The following is an 18357-nucleotide window of genomic DNA, read 5'->3' as shown; positions in this document are numbered from 1 at the left end:
CCAGACTAGAGCAACTCTTGTTGATAAGTATTTTGCAACCTTTCTGGAAATGATTGGCCATTGCTTTCTCCCTAGGGCTGAGAGAGGGAGTGACTGGCTCAAAGGCACCCAACTGACTCTGTGTGTAAGCCAGGACCAGAACTCACCATCTTCCATTTATAGGTTGATGTCTTTAACCACTCTACTAAATTGACTTTTTTCTGTGGATGTAGCTTTTATTAAGTGTGAGGGCCGCCTTACAATGAAGAAGAGAAACTTTTGGATTGCTCTTGCTCTCATTTGCTGTTAACAATAATGTTTGGTGGGGTAGTAATCTGTCTTCGGTTTAACAGTGAGACCAGAAGTTTATTTAATCTCTGGCACACTAAAGGCTTGAGTTCCGCCAAACCAGTTTTTATTTTTTATTTTTTTTAAAAAAACTGTTGTAAATATAATCTGCATGTTATCAAGGCAGAGCACACGTTCTCAGTATATTTCTTAACATTCAGGCAAAACTCAGTACTTTTCAGATTTTGTCTGGCTCATTTTTCATTTCTTTAAAACTTTGTCATAGATAACTAAGATGGACAAAAAGTTCTTGCTTTGTCCCACTACATGTTTTCATGATGTTCATGAAATAGACTCAGAGCCCATAAACACCCACTTACCAAATTCAGTAGTGCATCATCTTGGGAGCAAATTATTTGCTTATTAGATTTTTACGTGACAGCCTGTATGTCTCCTCTTTCTGTATCTGTCTCAGATTTGGAAGAATTACATTCCCTGATTCTCCTCATTGACTGCATCATACGTCAAGTGTCAGGCTTTATCCAGATATGGAAAAAAATATATTACTGTCTGGAAGTTTCTTTGCATCCAGTTAACAGCTAAATGCAGAAGCTTCATAGAAAATCTGTTTTATTACAGGCAAGATATCGTATTTATGTAGAATATCTGCCTGTCGCAGAGCACAAACATCTACAAAGTATGTACAGATGTTTATTTAAAATATTTTTATAGCCACCCATCTTATAAGCAGCTCTGGGCAGCTCACAATCAAAAGTGAAAACAGCATAAAAGCCATATTAAATCTATAAAAAGTAAGCACATTGAAAACAAAAACCTTCATTTTATCCCAGTGTTTGGGAGTAAAAGCCAGGTCTTCAAAACTTTACGGAAGGCTACGGAGGCCTGCCAGGGGATGAGTCTTCCATAGGTCAGGGGCGGCTTCAGGAACAGCACATTTCCTAATTCCCATAAGATGACAATATTTAGGGGAAGGAACCAGGAGTATGCACATCCCATTTGATCTGATGGGATGGGTAGATGTTCTTAGAGAAGTTGGTCCCGTAGATAACCTGACCCTGTGCCAGATAAGGTTTTAATGGTGATGAGCAGCACTTTGAATTGTACCCAGAAAGAATCTGGGAGCCAGTGCATGGACAAACCTCTTCTTCCCCCACCCCCCACCCCCAATAACTGTGCATGCTGCTGTTTTCCGGACCAGTTGATGTTTCAGTTGGTGTTCAAGCCATGTAGAACTTAGTAGCCCATTTGTTAAAGGCAATTGAAGGAACACGAAGAAGCCAGCAAGCCAGCTCTCTTCCAAGGAAAAGCACAGAGCAGGGGTGTCAAACTGCCGGCCCATAGGCCGAATGCATCATAGCGAAACCATGCCCACCCCATTGCCGGCAATGTCAAAAAAAGTCGCTGTACGTCGTGACACGTCACGTGACATTGTGAGTTTGACACCCCTGGTATAGAGGATCAAATTAGCCTTTGCCTAGAATTGCTACTACACCTGCAGCTGAACACGCTTTCATTTTCTTGCTCACCAAGTGTTTTCATAAAAGTAGGTTTCCTAAACAGACTCCACTCAAAAATCATGTATGTGATGGAATCACAACAGAATTTATCTTTCTTCCTCTAATAGAAAGAACAGGCTTTTTAGACAGGCGCTGTAGGTAAATATCGAGACATACTTACTTCTTCTAGTGACTTTGCATGAAGCCATCTGTTTATAGGCACCAAGAAAGAATCACTCGTTTCAAAAATATATTTGGGGAAGGAGGAGGTGTGGAGGCAATAATGAGCCCTTCCTTTGACTTCAAACCAGATGTGCTCTTGAGTCTTTAGATAGAACACTAAGAAATGAAAACCTAAGTATCCCAGCTACAGTTTGAACTTGTAAAAGTGACACATTGAAACCTGCTTTAGGCAAAATACACTCACCATTTCAGCTTCATGTCATCCCCTTGCTAAGTTACCTTGATTTAATGTTGAGCTGCATCTGGCTGCGAGTCTGTAATTGTGTTCGAGCCCTGAGGTTTTTCCAAAGTACCTATCACTGTAATATCTGTTCTTGTGTGTTAAAATAGCTCAGCAAAACATGTATATGGGGGGTGGGGAAGGTTTTCAGTTAAGTGTGTGTGGTCTCTGACCGCAAAACACACAAACAAAAATGAGATGAAAGTGGCAAGGCTGAGGAAGGAGCAACTTACATCCTTTTTATCATCTGGTTCAGAAGTTCCTCTTTCCTTCTCCGCTTGCTTGTCAAACACACACATTATCCCTTCATAATTCCTCCATGTCTGTTCACAATGGTATTGGTGTAAGAAAGGATAGTGTGTGTTTTGTTTATGTCTCAAATAGACAAAAGACTTGCTTGAATGTTTTTCCATAAAAATGTAACATGTTTCAGGAATGTCATTTCAGATTTCTGCTGTTTTGCTATGCTTTTTTTGCTCTCTAGCAGAGATTTTTGGCATATGTACAAAGAACTGCGCAAGGAAAATCCAAATATTCTTGTGCATAAATTCAGTCAAGACCATGGCAATAACATAATTAATTTAAAATGAAGCATAATCTTATAATAACCAGCAATATGGAACCAGTTGGAAGGGGCCGTTCATGCAATCAGGTTTGACCTTTTCTTCAGTGCAGGAATCCAAGCTAATGTTTCTCCAAGAAATCCAGTCTCTACTTACATCTGTCTAGCAAATTGGGATATATCCATTTCTCAGATTATTTGGCTCTACTGTCAAGCTGCTCTTACTATTAGAAAACTTCCTAATATTGTATTGAAGACTGCCATATATTATGCCCTGGGTCAATACAAGACAGTTCATATCCTTCAGTTGCTTGAAGAATTTGTTCATATTTGTCTCTGGTATCTTTTGTTAAATCTAACCATGTTAAGTTCCTTCAAACTCTCCTCACAGGATTTAGTGTCCTGTGATCTTTCTCACTGTTTTTTTCTTTGCAGTTTTTCACTCTCTGAATCCTTCTTAAAGTATGATGACCATTAATAACCCAGATCTTAATGCATAATGGAACAATTATTTTCTACAATTTGAAATAAACCTCAAAGAATTGCAGATAGTCCTTGATTTATGACCATTTGTTCAGTGACTGTTCAGAATTACAATACTTAAATGACCCATGATTCTCAGTTAACAACAAGAACAGGAAGTGCTGGAATTGTGATAGTTAAAGTGATGTGGTCATGTAACAACTATCTTTACAACCATATCACTTCGTGACCAAAGTCCCAGTCATGCCATAAGTTGAAACTACTTGTAAAGGTTTTTTAAAAAAATGTATTCATTCATTCATTCATTAAATTTATTTCTGCCCATCTCATATTGAAACAATTCTGTGCTATAACACAGGTAGTTTTCAAATCCCACAAGTTTACGTGCCAAAACTATACTAAAGTAGATAACAAACAGACATCTTAGGGAATTGTTTAACCAAGGAGAAGACTATTTCTGGAAGTATGGATTTGTATACACCCATCTGATGTTTTGTCTTGGTCATAGATGTTTCTTGAATGATTATTCAGTCTTAAGAGAGGAGCTTGAGTGAAATACATCAGAGTTGGGAGCTTTGAATTTGAACGTGGAGGGAAGGAGTAAAGAAGTAAGATGGAAGTTGAAGTATTTTTGGTTGACAACATAAAGGCATCTCACGCTGGATAACTGCATACAGCCTGCATATTAATATTACTCTCTACTTATGTCATTACAATTAAAGCACACATTAAAGTCATGAAATAGGAATGAGGCATTATTAAACTTGTGGCAGACATATTTCAAGGTTCTTTGATATACTGATTTTTAAATGCTTAGGTAGGTTACTTCAAAAAAATAGTCTGTTCTGAAATGCAACATAAATTAATTAAATAAACATAAGTAAAGTTTAATTATATTAAATCCCACTTCTTTAATGAGGTCTTCTCCAAAAGAGATCTTCTTCTCTTTTTTCCACTCTACTCTCCTCCATTGATAGAAGTGCCAATGTCCTTCTTGCTATTTGGGAATATGTAACACATATTACTGGTGAATTGACCACAGTAGGTGGAAAAATGTTGCAGAATAAATGGGGTGACATCACACATAACAGTGGAACTAAAGCGTTCAATTTTCTTCTGCAATTTCCCTTTGATCATTTAAAAATTGGGTAAATACATCTCAGAGTTTATGCTACAATTTTTCATTTGTTTCCTCAAAGGGCTAATATCCAAGTTTCTAAGTACATATATTTGAGAAATAATAATATATAATCTGAAAACTTCGGGCATCATTAAATGTCTACCCTAAGATAAAATTTTCCCTCCTATGAAAGGGTTAGAATTAGGTTATATGCAGTTTCATTCGAGTGCAGTGGACTTAGCTCTAAGTGCCACATGAGATTTAATCCATTATCTTGAGGGCAACAACAATGTAGTCTTTTTATACATCAGTGTTGAAAGAAAAACCATCAGGTCCAGTTCCAAGCTGGGAGTAAACAAGATGGAGTCTTAAGACGCTGGAAATAAAATGGAGGCTGGCTATTTGGAAAGAAGGTTTAATGATGAGCAGAACCACCAGCAGCATGTGGTTCTGGGGACAGGTGACAAAAGTTGAGAGTGGGTGGGTTTTTATATTTTTGGGGGGGTTGTTTTTGAGGTGCCAGTTCCTGTGCAATGTACTTTGACCTGTGCCCTTTTGGTATTCTAATTATTGTTGCCTGACTCCATTGTGGCTTGGAGATCATGTCCTGGGTGGGAGATCTAGATTCTAGGAGTCTTTGTTTTTCTAATCCCATCAGCTCCAGTCTTCTGTGGGAGCTGTGGTTGAAGGCATTTTGCTTATGCATAGATTAAGTCTTCCTGAATGGATTACCAAATCTGCATTTCTTAAACTGGTCTCCTCCTCAGGTTTCTGCTTGGGGAAATGTGGATTGGTTTCTGCCTCCCCTAAGATGTTTCCTCCATTGTTCCTTTGGGGAAATGTAATATTCTGCTTTTTTTAATATCCCCCCCAAATATTTCCTCCTCTAGGAGGGTGGGTGGGTGCTGACTTTCTACATCAGTAGAAAAGTAAAAAATGAAACTACTTAAGACCAAGCAAGCTGACAAGCCCTAGTCCTAACTGCAGTAGTACCTCAACAAGGGACTAACGCTGCAGCCATCATCCTAAAGCTGTAGCGAGGAGAAGCTACAGCAGGGGTGGTGCAAGCAGGCCCTGAACTTAGCTGTGAAAGGACCAGGATTGCACAATGTGACCTGAAGGGGCAGTTACAGCCCAACAGCCCTAAGATTGAGACCCTATAAAGCTTGGGTGAAAAGTCACATCTTTGATCTTGCAATGAAAACAATTTTTCCCTGTTGAGCTATTTCCCATTGCCTGCCCACAATTTTTCCTGTTTAAAGCTACTTTTGCCATAGGCCATTCCGTTCATGTTGGTTTAAATCAGGGACATATGATGACAGGATTTTTATTGGCTTTTTTTTAATGTTGACAGTGCAGGGACACATGGACGCTGTTCCCTTCATAACAAATTAACAGAGCAAACCAGAAAATAGTCGTGGGAGTACAGCTAGCATTAATTCAGGCAGGAGATGAAATGGCTGACCTGGCCTTATGCCTTATGCCTGGAGGCTGTTCAGGTCTGGATGGGGAAAAACAGGCTGAGATGCGATCCCAGCAAGGAAGAATGGCTGTGGATTCGCAAGCCAACTGTTTCCAGAGATTTTAAATGAATAAATAAATATATACTCATTCACATAAACACACATGCACATACGTACACACTGCAGTTTGGTACTGTACCTCCATAGCCTCAAACACATTGATTCACTAACAAATCTTGAAACATTTCCTCTGTCCAACAGTCAAAGGCAACATTTAGTCAGGCTCACAATAGAAAGTAAGGCTTTGACATACAGTATAGCAAGAAAAACAACTTAAAAGAAAGAATGTTGGACAATTGCCTCTTTGTAAATGCAGATCAACTTGGGCAATTTGTATAGCCAGCAGGAACATGGATCTCTTATGCATGGTATATTCCCAAGCTTTGCCATTATTCTCTATTTTCTCTGAAGATCTCCTAAGAGAAAATGCAGTTTTAAGTATTTAATTTTGCTAAATACTGTTTAAGCTTATAAAAAATTCTTGAAATTTTTAAGCATTTCACTGTCTTTTAAGCATGTTAAGTACATGCTATAGCAGATGATTTTTGGGGGAGTAACCCCAGTCTGTTATTTGCATTAGTAGCAGGAAAATTAGGAGTGGGGGGAATTTGATTGGGGTTACTCTGGTACAACTGCATTTATTCTGGACCTGTTGCAGAAATGGCTAAGATATCTGCAGTTTGCATAATTTAAGGAATTTGTCACAATGATGCTGAATAGCAACTCTAAATAATAATCCGTGTGTGTGTGTGTGTGTGTGTGTGTGTGTGTGTGTGTGTGTACAGACAGTGCAAGTACCTCCTAGTTAGAGGGACGCAAGCAACCGTAAGATGACTTGTAATGTAGAAATCCTAGATTGCATCGGCAGTGAGCATGCTTGCTTGTGCTTGTGGTGGTATACTGGTCAGAATTGATCAAAACTGACCAGTATTGCTTTTACTGTTACCAGAGAATGTAGATATGGCACAAATATAACCTAGTCTACATTGTCTTTATATTAGTAGAAAGCATTATGTAAAAGCCTCAAAAAATTAAAACTATGTTAGGTAGCAGATGTCAGTATTTATTTATTTATTTATTTATTTATTTATTTTATTAGATTTATATACCGCCCTTCTCCCAAAGGACTTGGGGCATTGTACAGGGCAATTAAAACATTGCATACAAAGTTAAAAATAAATTAAATTAAATTTAGCCCCAAACCAAGTAAATCAAATTCTAAAATTTAAAATCCCAATCCCTCAGTCCAGGCCGGCAAGCTTGAATAACCAGGTTTTCAGGTCACGGTGAAAAGAGCGAAGGTCGGGAGCCATCCGGAGCTCAACAGAGAGCTGATTCCAGAGGGCAGGAGCGCTCACAGAGAATGCTCTCCCCCTGGGGGCCGCCAGTCGGCATTCCCTGGCCAACGGCCCCCTGAGGAGGCCCTCTCTGTGGGAGCACACAGGACGATGGGAAGTTAATGCCGGCAAAAGGTACTCCCGTAAATAATCCAGGCCCATGCCATTTAGGGCTTTATAGGTCATCACCACATGTCCATCTGGCATGTGGAGATTGCAACATGGAAGAATTAGACAAAAAGCATTAATTACTTAAGAATTACTTAAATGGAATAAAGTAGATATGTGCAGTGTTTGAGAAACTATGAAAAAAGCAAGGGATTTAGCCTTCATTCAGATCTGTTAGCATCAGATCTTGTGCAATCGACAAATATATAAGGTGAGTGATGGTGTGAGTGAAAGAAAGAACTAAATTATATTTCATAAAATATTAATTGGTGGCATCTATAGTTAGATGCATGCAAATAGGAATCCATAGGTTGACGGTAATTCCAATTTATACTCCAGAATGATGGATGGATGGATGCATGGATGGTTATTGTTGGATGCTATGGGAATAAGATGAAAAAATGGTCAAGCCATTTGGAGAACAAAATTAATTAAAAGGGTGATCAGTGGACTACCTGCCTAGAAAAATTTGCCTTTTTAGTTTTGAATATATGATTTAAACATTGGCCTACATGGCAAAGTAATGAATCAGGCAATACAATTACTAGTAATAATCCGAGGAAATTAGTAAAGGATGCAACTGTGATGAGAGGTTCTGAAAATGGGACAGACCTTTTTGATAGTTTCAGGAGTAAATCTTGGGGGAAATGGTCATGAAAGTAGATGCACAAATGCTAATACAATAATAGTGGGTAGTAGGTTGATACAAGCAAAAATGCATATCGGAGTATAGTTCTGCCCATTTTGTTATATGGCAGCAAATGTTAAATATGCTTTAATTCTATAACTTGTGGAAGTAAAATCTGTAAATGGGAACTTCAGAATTTGCTTTACCCCAATTCCATTTTCTTCTTCCTCCTCTACCACCGGGTCAGTGAATGAACTTCATTTTGTCTGTTGAATCAGGACAACACAAACTACTTGAGTCTCCAAAATTATTAAGAATTTGCAAAGCCAGGCCAAGCATATATAGCCATGTTAATAACATTCTATGTTGAAGACTCCCAAAATGGAGAAAATGGGACACATTTATTATCAAACACCAAAGAACGTTAGAAGTGTAAAAAAAATTTGGTTATCAAGAAGACCAAAGGCAAAAATGGACACACTATATTGTATCTGTTAACTGCAAAATCATAGCCTTCAGTTAACTTTAGTTGTCTTCCTCTTGAGCCTAATTCATAATACAGAGTTGAAGTTATTCTATCTGCTTACTCTCTGGCTAAATTATGACCGTTGCTATACTCAGAAACTCTATACTAAAAACTGCTATTAATCTTTACATAATTTTAATTTTTCCCATAATCTTCATATAGCGTGAAGATCAGTTCCTTTTTCTGCAGGTTATATTTTTTTAAAGCTAGCACAGCAGTTGAAAGGCTGGAAGGCCGTTCTGCTACCCATTCTGCTACTCATCCATTTCTACCACAGGCTTCCAATAGTTGATTCTATTATGAGCTACTGTAGCTGTTTATGATTATGGGGGGGTATGTAGGTAGTAAGTCTGGAGGCAAAAAACATAATATAAGAATTGAATAACGAGTGGCAATATTACAAATATCATCACTCCACAAGCACAGCATCTAGCAAATATAAGGTTCTCAATTCAGTTCATGGATAGCAGCAAGGAAGTAAGCCAGGACCATAAAGATGTTGCAAAGTGAACATTGCTGTGACAGCATTCAATAGGTAACTGGAAATTTCCAAGCATCTACAGCTTTCATGCTAGTAAAACCAGTGGTTTTCTAAGATTAAGATCTTTTCCTGGAAGAGGGGAACTTGTGGTTAAGAAGCCCCTTATGGTACTATATGTGACATTTGGGCTCCTTGGTTCTTTTGTGGTTGCCCTAGATTCATACTTCAGAAGACTTATTTTTGACCACATCCTTGCACATGCTAACTACTAGGGTCAAGCGCTGTAACATCATGGCAGCTGTCTTGCTCCTTTATTCCATATGTTCCTTACAGGCTTTTATTGCTATTCTCTTTATTATAAAGACCCTAGACTGGTATTAATTCTTGGTTAAATCATTGCCCAAATTTGTCTTTACTTTTTTCATTTGGGGAATGTATGATTAAAATGTTGTATGAGTTGCTTGAGTTACCATCTTTCAGAACTGAGCTTCTTAGGGATTTTTAGAAGAGCATTCCCCAACGTTTGTCATCGTTAACTAGCACATTATTTAGCTGTGCTGAAGAGAGCTGAAGTTCAGCCCATCCAAGGGAAACTAATTAAAGAAGGCTGCTACAGAATGTGGCTATCTGGATGATGTCAATAGATACATCGCTTGTGCATGATACATTTACAAGAATTGAGGCTGCAGTTCTGTGCCCTTTTACTTAAAACAGGGTTGTCAAACTGCCAGCCCACGGGCCAGATGCGTCATGCTGAAACCGTGCCCACCCCAGCTCTGGCAATGGGGAAAAGTCGCGATACATCGCGACACGTCACATGACATTGCGAGTTTGACACCCCTGACTTAAAAGAAAGTTTTACTCTCCAGCTTGATGGACTTTTTTGGATTACAAATCTGAAGTGAAAGTGCGTCATATTTGGTAAAAGATGGCGGCTAAACCACCCCCTAAAACTCTTCGGAGTGCTGGAACTTCTCCCGTGCAACAATCATTATTGCAGGCGCTGCATCCTCCTGATGTATTGACATCAAAGGACTTACAAGATGCTCTTGAAAAACATACCCAGGTAATTTTGGAATCAATTAATATTAGATTTGCACAGATGGAGGAGAAATTGGAGAAATTGGAGGAGAGAATGGAGGAGAGGATGGAACAGAAGCTCAAAGCGATGAGGGTAGACATCTTGACTTCAGTGTTTAAAGTGGCTCGGTGTGTGGAAGAATTGGAGGAAAAGCTAGAAGACTTGTCTCAAAAGAATGCTATATTAGAAGCAAAACTATTGGAGAATGAAAATAAAATGGAAAAGGAACTGTGTCTTGCTCAATATTTCCAGATGCAGTTTGCCATTAGAATTAGAGGCTTAAAGGAGAATACTAAGGAAGATCTAAAGCAGCTGGTTTCTGAGGCTTTTGAAATAGTGTTGAAACAGCCAGCATCTGAAATAAAAGGAGGCATGGACAAAGTGTTTCGTGTGAATTCATGGATTGCCAGACAGAGAAAGTTGCCTAGAGATGTGGTGGTATATTTTGCAAAAAGGGAAACTAGAGATGAAGTTATACAAGCTGCTTATGATACTAAAGTTATGATTGCTAATCAAGAAGTTTTGGTCTTAAAAGAAATTCCTCCAAAGATTCTAAGGAGAAGGAAGGATTTTACATTTCTTGTGCAAGAGCTCAAGCAGCGAGATATAAGGTTCAGATGGGAGATCCCAGTGGGGTTGATGGTGACGCACGAAGGTAAAAAGTACCGTTTGGTTACTGTGATGCAAGCGCGTGATTTCTACAATAATGTTTTAAATGCAACGCCATTAACACTTTTGGAAGCTGGAAAGGGATCTGGAGAAGGAGTGCATCAAGAGGCCGAAGATGGTCAGATAGAAGACAACGGTGTTGGAGGAGATCAAGATACAACCTCGTCGGATGAATCTATAAAACAGAGGGTGACGCGTGCTGCTGCAAAACGATCTAAGAAGAGAAAGTAGCAGGAATTGCAGAAGTCTATGGAACTTTTACGATATAGTCAAGTAGTCAAGTAGGGGAGGGGGGAAAAGATTTGGGTGTAGACGCAATATATTTTTATATTTGGTGGTTCTGTGGAAAGGGTGAGCTTTTTTGGATTGTGGTACTGGAAGAGGAACGGCCGATTACAGAAGAGTTGACTTTAAAGTTTTTTGATTTGGGATCCTTGGTTAATTTGGAAAATTATTTGTAAGAATGTTATATCATGGAATGGATAAAATGGATGGAGTTTATTTAGGATAAGTATAGGGTTGAGAAGGGGTTTTTTTCTTCTTTTTCCTTTTTTTTTGTCTTTAATATATATTTAATACTATTAAGGTTTGTTCCATTCTATATAAGCTAGAGAGTGTCCTTTTCTTATTCTAGTTTTTTTTATACATATATTTAATATTGTTAAGGTTTGTTTTATCCTATATAAGCTAGAGAGTGATGGATTTTAGAATTTATAGTTGTTAGTATATGGTTGCTTAGGTTTGCTTTTTTTATATATATATATATACCTTGTATTCAGCTCTGGGAAGTAGGGGGGGAGGGGGGAGGTAGGGGGGGAGGAGGGGAGGTAGGGGGGGAGGAGGGAGGGGGAAGGGGTTTTTTTTAAAGGAAAATTGTATTTCAAAACTTTTCAATAAAAAAAAAAGAAAGTTTTTTGAATTCGGTAGGAGTTACTCCTGAGTAGGTATATTTGGGGTTGTGTTGTTAGATACCATGTACCAGTTAGATACCAGCATCATGTCACTTCAACTGGTAAGATTTTTTTTTAACTTCTGATAATTTTAGGGTAATTGTATTGGTTATCTTTTGATAAAAACCAGTAGCTTTTTTCCTTCTTTCAGTTTAGGTATATATCATCGTCTGCATGGAAAATAACCTTCTGATCTATTTAATATAATTTGTATGTGATGGTAGTTACTGCTTAAGGATAGACTTTTCTGACTTTAAACTATTCTTATCTCAGTCTTACCAGTTGCTATCAAGTATCTAAATTATACTTTCAACTTACCCCAGCCAATAATGATATGACAGAATACAACCCAAGATGAGGATTTCCACATTGAGAATGCAGGCTCCAGCTTAACTTTATCCATAACATGCCAGTTCTCTATGAGTAAGACTCCTACAAGGAGTAGTTCAATAGTGGAAAGAATGCATATGCAGTGCTCTAGAGCAATGTTTTTCAAACGCAGCAACTTTATAAGAGTCTAGAGTTAAAGTCCCACATCTTAAAGTTGCCAGGTATGGAAAACATGGTTCTAGATGTTGTTGAATTGCAGCACCTAGAAACAGCCTCTAGCTCAGAAGTCCCCAACCTTTTGGGCACCAGGGACCGGTTCCATGAAGGAAGGTTTTTCCATGGACCAGAGAGTGTGTGGTTTTGTGTGCTGTCCACAACCTGCAAATGGGGCTTCGCTTCTTTGTGCAGACCGGTTGCTGGCATGCCGCAGTCTGGTACAGGTCCAAGGACCGGAGGTTGGGGACCCCTGTTCTAGCTAATAAAGTTTGTGGTAAAAGAAAATTGGAATTAGATTTCAGCAATATCTAAAAAGGTGCTGCATATTGATTTATTTTGGGGAAATGGAGTTTTAAACATTCTTCCCAAATTATACGATCATTTTTCTGATAGAGGAGAATTATTTGTAGCTCAGGGTTGAAATGAGGGGTTCCTTGATCATATAGCAACAACTATATGCACTGACCAAGGTAACACAAACTTAAAGGACAGAAATAAGTACCAAAATTTTTGTTTCATAACTGTCCCAGTTAACTGTTGTCTCTTAATTAAGTTTATATGGTTAGTGGCATATAAGTGCTTTGAAAATCAGGATGTTAAGTACCTTATTTCTCAACCCAAAGTAGATGAAAGGAAGTTTGATCAAGATTGCAGTAATTACTGATTTTTAAATAACAACATCAAAAATGAAATATAAAGAAATGCCAAATAGTCTGGCTTGACACTGTGCCTAAGAGAAGTGCTAATTACAAAGAACAACAGAGACATTGTAAAATAATAATAATACTTGCCAGGGTGGAGCAGGATGTGCCTGTGGATTGCTTCTCTAGAAAGAATGAATTCCTATAATGGCAATTGTCAAAGAGACATCCTTACAGAGAAATGTTCAGTCAAGGCTGTTTAAAAAGTTCAGAGATGCCACAGGAACTGTTGTGTGATGTGCAAAGACAATGCCTGTAAGCTCTTGCAAACATGCTTAGGTCTGTCAGTTTAGTAGCTAGCACTAAAAGTAATCCAGAAAAGGTATTCTTGTCTCCTAGAGGATGAAAATGCTAGCAGGAATACCACATTGGCAAGTGAAGGTGAAATACATGTTATATTGTTTTTTTAAATAAATGGCCTTCATTTATCCCAACACTAACTTTGTCCATTTGTGTTGCTCCTGGATTCTAGAATGTGTATTTTCTGGTGGGATCATCATCATCAGTTTTAATAAAAACTTATAGGTGTCATATGACATGGAGAACTTAACTTCAAGATTAAAGAACAGAAAAACTCAGAACCAATCAGAATAGTGCTGTGTATTTCTTGTTCTCATCTTACTCATGTTTAGACAGCTTTACAGAAAAATTCAAGAGTGCTTTAGTCTACTGCAGACATGTCAGACACAAGGCCCGGGGGCTGGATCTGGCCCGCAAAGTGGTTTCATGCGCCCCGCGAAGCCATCCTGGAAACAGTGAGGGAACGGCCCCCACTGCCTTGGCCCTGGCCCAGAGACCCTCCTTCTGCCAGATCTGTCCCACTCCTGCCCAGGCCCCCTTGATGCGAACGATGTAGAGCTGGCCACGCCCACCCAGTAGGCCATACGCACTCTAGCCACGCCCACCCAGTAGGCCACGCCCACCCTGGCCATACCCACCCGGCCCCCTGAGGGCAACCGCAATGCTGATGCGGCCGTCAATGAAATTGAGTTTGACACCCCTGGTCTACTGCGTAAGACACATATGCCACTAATCATATAGAGCATATCTATGTCTGTCACATTTTTATCCTGCACATTCTGAGATGTCCAAGACAAACTTATATGGGTTAATTGTGCTTTACTTTCACAATAATTTTAGGAGATAGCTTCAGCTCTGACTATCATCACTCTGATGGTATCCTATAAAATCCTAGCACCGTGGTGGCAAACCTATGGCACGCGTGCCACAGGTGGCACACAGAGCCCTCTCTGTGGGCACATGAGCCATTGCCCCAGACCTAGCCCTTCAGCTGGGTTTTATAATACCTTTTCGCTTTAGGCCTCTGCTGCTGTGTGCAAAAAAAAAAAAAGTTAATCAATCAATCAATTTCAACTTCTCACAGGAAAAAAAAAAGATCTTGCAAAGTTAGAATTGATTGATTGAACTTTTTAGTCCCACCCAGTCTGCCGTTACCACCGCAGCCACACCCACCTAATGGGCCACGCCCACCCATTTGGCCACACCCACCCAATTGTCCACACCCACCCGGCACCCGCCGATACATAAGTGGGTTTTGGGTTTCAGTTTGGGCACTTGGTCTCCAAAAGGTTTGCCATCACTGTCCTAGCGCATGAACTAAGACATTGTTCTCACAAGCTTAGTTCCACAAATCATTTCTCTGTGCTGATTTTGTTATATATAGTTATATAGTTACTGTCAGTGTAGCGCATGTGCAACACCATATACTGTAGAAAAGGCAGGGGCTTAATTACTGGCTTATAATCACTTAACTAAAACCAAAATTCCTTAATCAAGGAAAATAGTTACAATCCTTGATCCTAATCAGGCATAGTGGTCAGCAGGACATGTCGGCATTAGATAGACACACGCTGAGCCAGGTGTAGCTAAAATGACCATGAAAAACATTAGAATAAGGTGCTGCACCCCAGTGCACAAATACTGTAGAGCTGTTCTCTTTATATCCTTAAATCAGCCCTATCTTCTGCAAAGTTCACGCCGCTGCGACACGTCACATTCTGCTTCCTGAGGGCTGCTTCCTGACATACATGTGCACATAGAGCCACTTCACAGAAAAAATGCTTCGTGCAACCCTAATACTTACACAAGTAGCCCTCAGGTTAGGATCATTTATTTGACCGTTCAGTATTATGATGGCAGTGAACGGGAATTATGACCAGTCCTCAAAAGTTCCAGCACCCCCGCAGTCACGTAAACAACATTTAGGTGCTTAGCAACCCACTTGCACTAATCACTGGTTGCAGCATCCCGTGGCCACATAATTTTGGACCTTCCTGCCAGCTTCCCACAAATAAAGTCAACGCGGAAGCTGGCATTGAAGATCAAAAGTCACTTGAATAAGTCTTCCCTCTCCTGACCTTTCTTCACTTGCACGCACCTGTACCCAGTGATGGGATTCAGATGTGTGAACAACCGGTTCTCTGTGTGGATGCCATTCTGAGCCTGGACAACAAAAAATTAGCGACCGGTTCTGCCAAAGTGGTGCAAACCGGCTGTCTGTACCTCTTTTCTCAGCCTCCCTGCATTCACATGCATGCATTCATCAGTACCCCCTTTTCCCAGGACCTCTCTGTGCTCGCACACCCTGTTTCCCTGGCCTCCTTGTGCTCACACACATACGTGTGTCCTGTACCCTATTTCCCCTGTCTCCTTGTGCTCATATACACATACCGTGCACCCACTTTTCCTGGCCTCCCTGCAGTCATATACACGCATGCACCTATCCTGCATACTTTTCCACTGCCTCCCTGAGCATTTGCCACACTCTAGGCACCCCCCCCAACTCACATGTGGCCTGCATAGGCCTCCTCCACTTCCCTGCAGTATCCCCCAGCTCCTTACCTGGAACTCTCTTTGCTTTCCACTTAACAACCCACATACCTTGGGGTTACCACACCAATTGGGACTGCCTGAACTGCCCTCGCTAAGCAATGCATTCACGTGATGTCAAACTTTAGGACCACATAACTTAGCAATGACAATCCCAATCCCAATTACCATCATAACTCAAGGACAGCCTGTACACATCTCAGGAATAATGGAAAAGGGAAGCAAGTCTTTGTAAATGGCTACTTTTGATTTATTGCTTATTCAAATACTTCCTACTGTGTTCACCACAACCTGTAGTTAACCCTAAAATATGTATCAGGCTATCTCATCTGCCGATTGAGTAATTTACTTGATGACCAGGAAGCAACAGTTAATGAAATAGAGAGCAACTAAATGGTTCAAAATTGGTAAACGAGGGTGTCAACATTAATTAAAGTGTTTATTTATCATATTTATATCTTATTACAACTGTACATAGACTCCCAGCAGCTCAAAATAATAACAGTGACAATTCTGTACAATTAAACTAACAGAATAGATAAACCTAACCTCTAAAAGACATTTGCTGATTAAGAAGCAGTACTAGCAAGTCCTGTTATCCCTATTCAGGAATCTCACAATGTTACAAATGCTATCACTGTCCTTTACCTCGGCCTGAAGTCTGGGTGATAAGGTCTAGATAATTCATTCTAGGGCAGGGGTGTCAGACTGCCGGCCCGTGGGCCCGGATGTGTCATCCGGAAGCTGCACCCACCCCATTGCCGGCAATGGCAAAACCGTCCCAATACTTTGCGCGACATCACGTGATGTCGCAAGTTTGACATGTCTGTTCTAGGGTGCCCCAAATTGGTCCTGAATCACTGTCACCACAACCTTTACCTTTACCCAACTAAGGTAAGATTGAACACCGCATAGTAATTGTCCAACACCTGTAGAACCTGGAAGAACCAACACTTCTTTCACAGTGGAAGGCAACCCGTTCTCACATAAGGCATTCACAACCATCTGGATCCACGGGATAAAATTGCCCCTCCCAACTACTCATTGAAAGCAGTTCGTGAACAATAGTAAGCCAAAACTCAAACTATTTTGAACACATAAAAGGCAAAGTCATTGGAAGAGCCTGATGCTGGCAAAAAATGGAAGGCAATCAGAAGGAGACCGACAGAAAACCAGGTGGCTAGATACTATCAGGGATGAAATATGAGTGTACAAGAACCTAGAGAAAGCAGCTATTGACAGACAGTCTTGGTGAAATGATGTTCACTAGGTCCCAAAAAGTTGAAGCGGACTGAATAATGATTCCGTCAGATCAGTACTTTCATCCGTAAGAGGCAGTGTGGTCCTGAAAAACATGTTCAGCTAGCTGATTTCAGCTGCATTGAAAGTTATATTGAATAAGATGACATCTTGTGTGCACCTTCAAATTCTTTTTTCATATTCCAAAAGGGCAGCACAGGAATTTAAGGGTGTCGGTGGACCTGGTAAGGGTTCTGAGATCAGATTTAGATAGATTTGCATATCCTGACATATCCAAGGTTATTGTATTCAAGCAGTATAGAGGTAGATCATAATTTTCTGAATGGCTAAATATTTCTAAGGGGCTTTTCAATGGAGTTGAAAAGCGTTCTCTGTTTTCTGGAAAAAAAGAAAGTATGCTTTGAAACGAGGCGATCACTTCACACCCCTTTCTTTCAAATATAAAGCAACAAAGAGAATTGTTCTATTAAAAGAAGTCTGTCAACAGAGCTTGGAACCTCTCCATTAGTACCACTCTTTTTCTTCCCTAAAATGGTTTCAGCACACGTTGCCTAGATGCAGAAAAATGATTGGACAAAAGGGAAAATTAGTCCTGAGGAGAAAAATGTGTTGTTCTTCTGCCTGCTTATGTTACTGCGGAATCCTCTTAAAAAGCCAACAGGTAGAATGTCTACCTCACTCGGTCTCATCATTATTGCTATTTTGTCTACTAATTTTAGGCAAAACTTATTTGTTGGAAATAATTACACAAATCCGTTTTACAGTTTACACCGTTTGTCTGAGAAGTGGTGAGCTCCTCATTTGTTTCAAACAAATTGTTCATTAGTCCTTTTATAATGTAAATATCTATTCTGTTTTTGTCTTTAGGTAGCAAGTAAAGCACGTGATTTTTCTGAATTCTGTAATTCATTCATTCTTTCAGGACGTCAGCGAATCCGTCAGCTAGCAGAAAATACGAGGTACTTCAGAAGAAGATTACATGAATTAGGATTCATTATTTATGGCAATGACGATTCTCCAGTTGTGCCTTTACTTCTTTATTTACCTGGCAAAGTTGGGTAAGTTAATTCCTGCTTCACAAAAAACTGTACAAAATTTTCAGAATATAATTTTTAAACTCAGGTTTCATTTTGTAATTATTTTTAAAAGCTGTTAAGAGGAACATAGGTAGTCACCCTTAGCAAACTGGGGCTTTTCCCTCCCCTTCGTCCATGCAATCTTGTGA

At 39.7% G+C, this 18357-nt stretch overlaps 1 protein-coding gene across 1 annotated transcript in view; it reads left to right on the top strand.

Annotated features, from left to right (window-relative positions):
* The window catches only part of SPTLC3 (serine palmitoyltransferase long chain base subunit 3), a gene marked incomplete at both ends in the record, with an annotated part of 102450 nt that overhangs the window by 78804 nt on the left and 5289 nt on the right, over positions 1-18357 (top strand). Inside the window, one exon of the mRNA XM_083349754.1 lies at positions 18055-18190. Within this exon, the coding sequence (XP_083205880.1) occupies positions 18055-18190 (136 nt within the window). The remainder of the gene's footprint in view (positions 1-18054; positions 18191-18357) is intronic.

The sequence above is a fragment of the Vipera ursinii genome (assembly GCF_947247035.1).
Source record: "Vipera ursinii genome assembly, chromosome: 1".
Taxonomy (NCBI): domain Eukaryota; kingdom Metazoa; phylum Chordata; class Lepidosauria; order Squamata; family Viperidae; genus Vipera; species Vipera ursinii.
The sequence above is the reverse complement of the archived record's forward strand: the minus strand, read 5'-3'. Positions and strand labels throughout refer to the sequence as shown.